The sequence below is a fragment of the Solanum dulcamara genome, chromosome 5 (assembly GCF_947179165.1).
Source record: "Solanum dulcamara chromosome 5, daSolDulc1.2, whole genome shotgun sequence".
Classification (NCBI taxonomy): domain Eukaryota; kingdom Viridiplantae; phylum Streptophyta; class Magnoliopsida; order Solanales; family Solanaceae; genus Solanum; species Solanum dulcamara.
The window spans coordinates 10,451,710-10,463,246 of record NC_077241.1 but is presented as its reverse complement, the minus strand read 5'-3'; the positions used below and the strand labels follow the sequence as shown (position 1 = coordinate 10,463,246).

Below are 11,537 nucleotides of genomic sequence, written 5' to 3'. Positions count from 1 at the left end.
TAAAGATAATATTCTACAAAAAAATTGTAGTGCTTCCATTTTCTCTAACAATCTTTACATATTGTCAAAATTTAATTCATAATTGTCATCCATTGCAGGCACAAAATCATTAGTTTTATGTCATTAGTATATTTTTTTTTCCTTCTGTCACAATTAGACAGACCACTTGGTATTGAAAATACTAACACTAAAGACTGCATATTTGTACGACTTGTTTCTACTTAACAATGAAGTTTTTATATTCTTGAAATCATCAACTGAATGAACTTTGAATGCCGATGAAGTTTTTATGACTCCAAATCAATTTCAAATTCAGACAGAGTAGAAAACCAAGAGGTTTTAATCTCCAAAAACCAAAAATACAACACTGTTTCTAGTGAACGATGAAGTTTTTATATTTTTCAAATCGTTTACCCTTTATATTCTTGACGAAGTTTTTATACTCTTCAAGTCAGAATATTCATTCAAACACAATGTTTAATAAATTGGTGAAGTTTTTATATTCTTCAAACCAAATGTACAGTCTAATTTATTCGGTGAAGTTTTTATATTCTTCAAACCAAAGGAGTAGAAAATCAAAAACATCAAACACAATCGAATTCCACACATAGTAGAAAATTACACAAGTTTTAGTTTCCAAAACAGAATTAGAAAATCATAAGGATATGATTTTATTTTCAAAAAACTTTCCCTCATTACCAAGTTTGTTGGACTGACTTTAAATCTATGAATGGTAAATTCTATAGAGATTCCACGTAGTCAGACCAATAATGTTTTCTTTTATGAAACAAATTTAATATTCAATGAAGTTTTTTATATTCTTCAAATCGAATATTAAACTTTTCTTTTCTTCTTCTTTTCTGGAAAAAAAATGTCTTGTCATTTACGTTCTTGGATTAAGATCCTTGAAAGATGCATCTAATATTGATGTAATACACTCAAAAGTATTTCTCTACCCAATTTTATCACAACAGATAATAAACCTTTGAAAATAGTTTGTGAAAACTATTAAGACAATTACACAATATTTAACTTAATCATTTTTTATTTGACCAAGGTTATGGTAAGAAAAAAAATACTACTTTGTAGTATCAAGTCTAAGATTCCTTCATAATGTACTTACTTAGACATAGCAGAATCATATAAATACCATGGCAATGACTTCTAAGATCTGTCGTGCCCCAATCCTAAAATCTTAGATACAGGAAAAAAATGATAAATTCCTTAAGTTTGTTATTCCTCCTGTATTAATGTTAGTAAACCAGAAACTATAAAGATGAAAATAAAAAAAATAGTATCCGAGTCCATAGAATTTATTTTGTGTCCTTAAGAAATTTAATCCCCTCACTATACCCGAGGTTATGGATTATTTTCTCCCAAGATAAAACGGATAAACTATTAAAGAAGAAGAGATACCTCAAACTTCAATAATTTCAACGAACTCAAAAGCAAGCAACAAAATCACACAAAGACTCAACTTTGTTTGTAAGAAAATATATGCAGAAGAGGGAAAAATTCAATATTTTAAAAATGAGAGAAAAATCCTCTATTTATAGACAACAAAGGGTCGTGTGAATTACAATCTTTCACAAAAGTCACAACCTTTCAGAAAAGTCGCAACTCTTTAAAAAAATCACAACTTTATTTTTTTGAAAAAGTCACAACCTTTCGAAAAGTCACAACCTTTCGGAATGGTCACAACACTTTAAAAGGTCACAACCTTTCGAAAAGTCACAACCTTTCGGAACGGTCGCAACCCTATGAAAAAAGGCACAACCTTTCGTAAATGTCACAACCTTTCATTTTCATTCACCCCTTTAAAACCCAACAATATTTTATTTGTCCTTTGGGTTTGATTAGTATTTGTGGTTCTTTTACACTTTGATTATCATTGTATCTTCTTATGACTATATTTAGAAAGATTTGTCAGGTTGTCTGTACTATTTTGTCATGATTGTCTTCATTTTCGTTATTTTTTTCTCTATACTATTTTGAATTTTTTTTAATCGAGGGTCTATCGAAAACAATGTCTATCTCTAAAATAGTGATAAGGTCTCCATATATTTTACTCTCTCCAAAATTTACTTTATGAAATTTCACTGAATACATTATTTTTGTTGAATATATATAAAATTATTTCAATCCATTAATGCACAAAATATGAGACACGCAAATTCTTTGATAATTTCAAATTGTTAATAACTTATGAAATATGAGACATGAATCCGTTGTGACAAATATTTATTTGAATATCTTATTTCCATAAGCATAGAGATCCAATCAATAAAATTATTCACTAATAAGGATTCATTGGTATCTAATTATTTTATGGAATAATAGACAAGAATATGCGGTTACAATAAATTAAAGACAAATTAATTGTACATCCTGTTTATGGATTCATTAAAGTAAGCTTTACGTTGCTATCACACACTTCTAACATAGTCCAAAAAAGCTTGCATGTTCCTCTCGGAGGAGCCACCCTCAGCCACCGCTTCCTCCGCCGCCTTCTTCCATTTCAATGCGTTCTCTTTTATCTCCGACGCCTTCTTCCATTTCAATGCGTTCTCTTTTATCTCCGCCGCCTTTGGCCCATTCATAGCCTCCCTTACACACTTCTCCACTTCTTCCCTCGAAATAGGCCTATTTTCAGCCTCACCTCTACATAGTCGAAGTCCAATTTTAAGAACATCGACTAAGTACTTAGCATCAGTGACTTGGTCACCCCATTGAGGGAAAACCAATACAGGCACGCCACTTGAGATTGCTTCTATAGTCGAATTCCATCCACAATGTGTCACGAAACAAGCCACCTATTGAAGATAATTAGCTGTTAGTTAGTTGTAAATAGTTAGCTGATTCTTGTTAGATGATTGGTTTTTAGTTAGTTGTTAATAGTTGTTAATAGTTTGTTAAGATAGTGGGGCCCACACTAATTAAGAATTGTATATGTACAGGAAGTGTAGATATTTTTAGTGTACAATTTATTTCCCATTTTTGAAATACACACAGAGCAGCCCTAATTGCTCTCCGCCTCTTCTCTTCATCCTCATCTCTTCTCTTCATCTCCTTTATTCTTCTTCCACAGATTCCATTGATCATTGAACATGGTATCAGAGCGGGTCACCAATTGAAGACTGGAGTTTATCGAAGAGGACGAGATTAACCGGAGAAGCCATAAGAGCTCGGAGGCGACGAACAGTGAAGAAAAAGCTGCAGAAAATGGGAGATCTTTCGCAAGGTGAAAGAGTAGTCATAGAGCATGGCCATCCCCTGTATGTGCACCCATCGGACACTTAGGGATGTGTTCTAGCACCGGTGAAACTCATCGGATCTGAGAACTATGGAGTATGGAGCCGAGCTATGAGGATCTCGCTTCTGGCTAAGAAGAAGCTAGGGTTCGTAACTAGAACATGCAAGAAGGAATCGTTCGACGAATCTTTTCACGAACAGTGGGAGACGGTGAACGCGATTGTGCTCTCGTGGATCATGAATACAGTGTCGGAGAACTTGTTGAGTGGTATTGTATATGCATCAAATGCATATTTGGTTTGGGAGGACCTGAAGGAAAGCTTTGATAAGGTGAATCGAGTACTAACATTTCAGGTGCACACGGCCATTGCGAATCTTAAACAGGGAACCAACCCGGTGTCAATGTACTTCTCAAAATTGAAGGAGTTATGGAGTGAGTTTGATTTGATAGCCCCTTCTCCGAATTGTGTCTGTCCAAAGTCTAAGGATTATATTGAGTATCTGCAAGAGCAGAGATTAATGCAATTTTTGAGTGGTCTGAACAAATCTTATGATCAAGCTAAGAGGCAGATTTTGATGAAGTCTAATGCACCATCTGTAAATCAGGCTTATGCCTTGATAGTGCAGGATAAAAGACAACAGTTGAATGCAGAGAAATCTATCCCAGTAGCAATGCAAGTCAGAAGAAATGATAATTATAAGGGTGGTATTTCAATGTTCTGTGAAAATTCCCACATGCGAAATCACACAAAGAAGGATTGCTACAAGCTAGTTGGATATCCCTCAGAAAAGAGCAACAAGGCTAACAGGAGGCACAATAACTATCGTGATGGATGGAGGAGAGATAGGTACAGAGAAGGGCACAAGCGAAATAACAATGAAGAGTGGAAAAAGGAAGTGCATGCTGCTCTAGCTAACAATGCAGATTGTGTCCAGGAAAGGCATACTTGTAAGGATGACAATGAAGGCCAGCATGTTGATGGCAACAGAAGAAGTGATTCAGAAAATCAGTACAAACAATATGACACTAATTCTTAAGAGTACCAAGCCCATATGACAGGTATTGTGACTTGTTTGATGTCTCAATTAGAAAGATGTGAATGGATAGTTGATTCTGGAGCATCTCATCATATTACTGCAAACAACAAGATACTAAAGAACATTCATAGCCTGCGATCAAACAAAGGAATGAGGATGTATTTGCCAAATGGAAGTACAGTGCCAATTACGCATACAGGATGTGCTGAGTTATTTGGAAAGGAGAGAATTACAAATGTGTTATTTGTGCCTGATTTTAAATACAATTTACTGTCAGTGTCACAACTAACTAAGGAACTGAGTTGTTCAATCAAATTTTTCCCTGATCACTGTGTCTTTCAGGACCTCTACAGTGGCATGGTAAAGGGGATTGGTAGATTGCAAGGAGGACTGTACATATTCCAAGGAACAGCTGAAGAATATGATGAACCAGAAAGAAGCATGAGACAGACTTACATGGCAGATGCAGATGGAAGATGCAATCTATGGCATAGGAGACTGGGATATCCTTCAACATCTACAATGAAGACTATGGTAGAATTCAAGGACAAGATTGACAAAAATATGCATAATAACTGTAGAATTTGCCCCTTAGCAAAGCAGACTAGGCTGCAGTTCCCTTTGAGAACTTCTAGAGCAGCTCAACCCTTTGAGCTAGTTCACTTAGATTTGTGGGGTCCTTACAAAACTCCCACCTTTGATGGGAAGAACTATTTCCTTACTATTGTTGATGATCATACTAGATATGCTTGGATTCATTTGTTGCAGCTTAAAACTGAAGTAATTGTAGTCTTGAAATAATTTCTTGCTTTTGTGAATACACAATTCAACTGTAAGGTGAAGACTCTTAGGTCTGACAATGGCACTGAATTCTTTAACCATCAGTGTTATGAGTTATTATAGGGCCTAGGAATAATTCATCAAAGTAGTTGTCCATATACACCACAACAAAATGGAGTGGTTGAGAGAAAACACAGGCAGATTTTGGAAATGGCAAGAGCTATTAAGTTTCAGGCTTCCTTTCCAACAAAATATTAGGGTTTTTGTGTCAAAACTGCAGTATATCTTATGAACAGGTTGCCATCCAGTGCACTGCAAGGCTGCACCCCTTATGAGTTGATGTACCATAGCAAAACATCCCTTGATCACTTAAGGGTGCCTGGTTGCCTATGTTTTGTTACTACCCTACCCAGATCAGATAAATTTGCATACAGAGCTAAAGAAGCTGTATTCATGGATTTTTCAGAGACTCAAAAGGGCTACATTGTGCTTGATTTATCTACTAACAAGTTCTTTGTTAGCAGGGATGTGATATTCCATGAAAATGATTTTCTTTTTTGCAGCTCTGCAGCTGAAGAGGGTAACACATTTCTTCAACTGAACCATGCTGAACCTTCATATACTTCTCCTATTCACATTTGCCAGTCACCACCTGCAGCAGCAAGGGGGACACCTGACAATGGTGCTGCTACAGCTGCCACAGATGCAGTAGAAACACCTATAGTTATTGCTGCACCTGCTGATGATCATGCTGTTGCACCTGCTGATATTGCACCTGATGATCATGATATTGCACCTGCTGATGATAATGCTGGTAATGAGGCTGATAAGACTGCACAAGAGGATGTTGCACCTGCTGTCAATGGAAATAGACCAGTTAGGCTGACCAAACAACCTGGATGGCTGAATGACTATGTTGTCAACACTAGTCATGATCATGATCACATCTACTCTATAAGTAAATATTTGTCATATGCAGGAACATCAGAAAAGTACAGGAGTTATTTAGCAAAGTTCTCTACTTTAGCTGAGCCAAAAACCTTTAAGGAGTCTTCAAAAGATACAAGATGGATAGATGCTATGCAGCAGGAAGTCAAAGCCCTTGAGGATAATCATACCTGGAGGATTGTTGATCTTCCAAATGGAAAGAATGCAGTTGGCTCTAAATGGGTCTACAAGATCAAGTATAAAGAAAATGGAGAAGTAGAGAGATTCAAGGCAAGGTTGGTGGCAAAAGGATACAGTCAAAAGAAAGGTCTCGACTATCATGAAACCTTCTCTCGAGTGGCCAAAATGATCACTGTGAGATCAGTGATTGCACTGGCAGCATCAAAGGGATGGAAACTCCACCAAATGGATGTGTATAATGCATTCTTACAAGGAGATTTGTATGAAGAAGTGTATATGGAACTACCAGAAGGGTTCAAGAGACAGGGAGAGACCAAGGTATGCAGATTATTGAAGTCTCTGTATGGCTTAAAATAGGCGTCAAGGCAATGGAATATCAAGTTAACTGATGCATTGCTAGCTGCAGGATTCACATAAAGCCTCCATGACTACTCACTTTTCACAAAGAGATCAGGTAACAACATTGTCATAATACTTGTATATGTGGATGATCTTCTCATTACTGGAGATAGCAACAATCTCATAGAGGCAGCCAAGCAGATCCTGCAACATGACTTTAGAGTAAAGGACTTGGGGGAACTCAAGTATTTCCTTGGTATAGAAGTTCTGAGATCACAATATGGTATCATCCTTAATCAAAGGAAATACATATTGGAGCTTATATCAGAAATGGGCTTGGCAGGCACAAAGCCAACTGCCACACCTCTTGAACCTGGAATCAAACTGACTACTATGGAGTATGACAAGGCAATTGGAGTCAGGAATGATAAGCCTTTAGAAGAAATCTCAAAATACCAAAGGCTGATAGGAAGATTACTGTATGTCACCATCACTAGGCCAGACATCAGTTTTGCAGTCCAAACACTCAGTCAATTTATGCAGGAGCCTAAGGTTTCACATTGGGAAGCAGCTATTAGAGTGGTCAAATATCTGAAGAATGCACCAGGTCAAGGCCTCAGTTTCAAATCACAGCCTACATAGGAGATAACATGCTGGTGTGATTCAGATTGGGCAGCATGTCTTAATACTAGAAGATCCATCATAGGTTATGCAGTGAAGTTCGGAGAGTCACTAATCTCCTGGAAATCTAAGAAGCAGCAAACAGTATCCAGGAGCTCAGCGGAGGCAGAATATAGAAGTATGGCAACTGTTGTAGCAGAAGCTACTTGGCTGTTGGGCTTATTCAAAGAACTTGGAGTAGAGATTCATAAGCCAATAACAGTGTGGAGCGATAGCAAGGCAGCGATTAAGCTAGCAGCAAATCCAGTCTATCATGAGAGAACAAAGCACATTGAGATCGACTGTCACTTCATAAGGGACAAGATAAAGGAAGGAACATAAAGACTGAGTTTGTGAAGACAAATAATCAACAAGCAGACTTGATGACGAAGGGATTAAGCAAGCAGCAACACATGTCTCTAATGGACAAGTTGGGAGTGTTGGATGTTATGCACCCTCCAACTTGAGGGGGAGTATTGAAGATAATTAGTTGTTAGTTAGTTGTGAATAGTTAGCTGATTCTTGTTAGATGATTGGTTGTTAGTTAGTTGTTAATAGTTGTTAATAGTTTGTTAAGATAGTGGGGCCCACACTAATTAAGAATTGTATATGTACAGGAAGTGTAGATATTTTTAGTGTACAATTCATTTCCCATTTTTGGAATACACACAGAGCAGCCCTAATTGCTCTCCGCCTCTTCTCTTCATCCTCATCTCTTCTCTTCATCTCCTTTCTTCTTCTTCCACAGATTCCATTGATCATCGAACACCACCGATGGATGGGATAAAACTTGTTCTTTGGACACCATTGCACTATTTTCCCCTATCTTCTGTTTTTTCTAGAAATCCATCAGATAACACTAATGGATCAAAATTTTGGACTTTAGTAGGTGGCCTAATGACCCACAAAAAATTCACCCCTGAATTTAACAACCCATATGCTATTTCATCCACTTGTTCTTTTTTCAATATGACCACACTACCAAAGGAAATGTACACAACAGAAGATGTTGATTTTGTATCAAGCCAATCTATGCAATTTTCCACCTTAATAAAATCACCTTGGACATCATTAGGAGTTGGTTCTTTAGGGTATTTGAATAAAGGACCAATAGTTTTGATAGGAAATATTTCAGAGAGGTGATTGACAACGTCATGTTCAAGTGCTTGGAAAGTTTCCATAAGTATAAAGGTAAGTTTGGAAATATTCTTGTATTGTCTCAAAATGGCTGTTTTCAAGAAAGTGTATGGACTAGAAGGGTGCAAGAAAGTAGGAACTTCATCATACTTCAATAAAGGCATACAAGGTAATTGAACATCAATTTCAGGTTGTGTTTCACTAGGAAATGGAACTAAATTATGACTATAATGATAATAAGCTGAAAAGCTAGCAGCAGATTGTATCCAAAGCATGGCACTAGGTATGCCAAGACTCTCAGCAACATCACAAACCCAAGGGATAAAAGGATTATTAATCAAACACGAAACAGGGCTGCCCTGTTCCGCGTATCTCTTGATCATTATAGGGAGTATTTTCTTGCCTATTAGCTCAAGATGTTGCAAATACAACTCCAAATCATTGCCATCGGGCTTCATAGGATCCCATTCATCTTCAAAGAAATCAAATCTTATCATACCACTACCATATGGAGTAGGTTCATTGCTGATTTTGGGATTGGCTTTCTTCATTTCTACACCACAACTTTCGGGTGCTGAGAAAGTAACAACAAGGCCCTTTGAAGCTAGGCGTTTGGCGAGTCTAAGTAGAGGATTGACATGTCCTTGGCCTGGAAATGAGACAAGAAAGACATGAACAAGGCTCTTAGATTCCATTATTTGGTTTATTTTTTTGTTGAAGAAAGCAGATGGGAAAAATAATAGTAGTTAGTTATAATAAAAGTGAAGAAAGTGGGATCTCCTGTAAATTAACTTATTTTTTGTCTTCTACTTTGGATTTTAGAAAAGTTAAAATTGAAATTGAATTTCCTCAAGTATGGAGTGGATAAATTGGTTGAAGGGTTATTATGTACCCTCTTTTCTCTACGTGCGACAATAGATGTTAATAGAAATTTTAAAAGTATCTATTTTTTCTTTTTAGCAACTTTTTAATTTAATTTTTTCACGTGACATGTTTAAGATATAAAATTAAAAGATATTTTCGTATATTTGACATATGTTTGATGTAAAATCACAAAATTCAAAATAATTTTTTTTGTCTCAAATTAAAATAGAACAAATAAATTAAAATGGAGAGAGTAACAAATAAATTACTATAAAAAACAAACATGAACATACAAATTTAATGCATGATTAATCTATGCATTTTGTACCCGCACAATGCCCGAATATCATAAAAGTCCATAAGGACAAATATATTGATTCAAAATTCAGATATTTTTTTTTATTTTAAATTCAGATTTTATGTTTTAAAAATAGTTTATCTTTATATTCAAGTTAGAGCAGATTGATACATTGGAAGTGTTGACACCCAATTTTGACCCTCCACAACGCAAGTTATACCGAATTTCTTTGAATTTCGAACATTTTTGAAATAATTGGCTCTTATAAAAACAAAGATATTTTCATGTTATTCTTAACTATTTTTATCTTTTTATAAATTTAGTATAATATATATATTTCTATATAACTATATCTTTGATTACTATTTATGTAGTTATTCAAAAATTATTTCAAAAAGATTTTATTTTTAACTAAATACAATGTTAGTTAGGTTAGTTTAATTATAGTTTACATTTTTTAAATTTTTAGTTTTTTTTCCAAAAAACAAAAAAAAAATCCCTCAATCTCCCACATCGAAAATCCTTGAGGAATTTGGGGTTTTTGGAGCATATATAAAGACTCATATTCTTATTAAGAAGAGAGAAGAAGTGGGAGGTTTTTTAGACACCCCAGAGTTAGAAATTTTCTTTACTTGGCTAGGATTTTGGACTCTTGTCCCCAGCCTAAAAGTTGTGAAAATTTCTAACTTTAAATCTATATTTTACTTCAAGAAAAATAGGAGATTGAAGTCAAAATTTAGGCAAAGAACAATGTTCTTATAACATCGAACCCACGAAGGTTCGAGTCTAAATTTTCAATTTTTCTTTTTGTGTATTGGAGTTCCATCAAGCTCTTGGGTGGTGGTGAAGTTGTCTTCCGCTGGTCATCTTCAGACTCGTTGCCCGAAAAGAGATAAAATCTTTTCTCAGCTTTATTTTATTTAATTATTTCGTGTTTTATATTTAGTTGATTCATAGTCTTATTTTTTTTTAGTTAGCATGTATTAAGGATAATTAGATTAATGATAGAAATTTTTTATAGTTAACATGTGTTAGGATTAATTAGTTATCATGTGTTAGGATTATTTCATGAAAACTCTTAGTTTTGTTCATTATTTTTCTAAGTAGTTTTCTTTGACAATATATATTTTCATGTTTTCAATTTCTTTTTTCAACATGATTTAGATAAGAAAAATATGCTTAAAATTATTATTTAATTAGAACTCTCATGGCCTAATCGATTTAATTCTTTTTTTAAAATTTGAGCTAGTATAGCGTATTTATTAAATCCGTGTTATCTTCTTTTCTTTTCTTTGTCTACATATAATATATGTTGTTAGTCACATTTAGGATGCCCATCAATTTGATACTTTAACATATCATAATATATTCCTTGGTTTAGGTTAAAATGAGTAGATGCTTATGTAATTTTATTTTGGTGCGTGTGATATCGATTTCAGTCCATCTTTGGACTCCATTCTTGCATATTATTGAGTTTTTGAGTCTCCCATCATCTTGCAAAAATTGCTGGAAAGTTGGTACATGGAAAGGAAGCTAATATACATGGTTTGAATACTGATATTGGGTTGTATACACGGAATAGAGGTGGAAAGCAATGTTGTATGCACTGATATATAGTATATATACAGTGTGATATGTAAGAAAATAATATTGTATACACTGATATACAATGTATATACAGATTGATATACAATGTATATACAGTGTGTATACAGTTTGATATACAGAAATAATGTTGTATACATTGTATATAGTGTATATACAATCCGATAAACAGTGTATATACAGATGCGATATACAATGAAATTGGGCCTTAAACGCAGATGGTCCAATAGCTTAATCCAGACTTACAGAAACTAAGTGTCAGACCATATTTTCATGTGTTATTTATTGTTTATTTATATTAGTTCGAGTTGTAATAATTTATTTATTTATGTTATTTATGCTTTCTTAGATATTAATTTTAATTTATTTTAACTTAATTAGATTCTTCTAAAGATAAACCAATTCATGTTAATTTACTCTTTAAATAATTTTCTAC

General features: G+C 34.6%; 1 protein-coding gene across 1 annotated transcript; it reads right to left on the bottom strand.

Moving 5' to 3' along the window:
- Positions 1 to 2,355: 2,355 nt before the first annotated feature.
- LOC129890417 (gallate 1-beta-glucosyltransferase 84A24-like) lies at positions 2,356 to 9,103 on the bottom strand. The gene is given in 5 exon segments (XM_055965974.1): positions 2,356 to 2,507; positions 2,547 to 2,813; positions 7,970 to 7,998; positions 8,001 to 8,021; positions 8,024 to 9,103. Coding segments are annotated over 5 exon segments (1,404 nt in total). The 5' UTR covers positions 9,030 to 9,103; the 3' UTR covers positions 2,356 to 2,426.
- Positions 9,104 to 11,537: the final 2,434 nt, after the last annotated feature.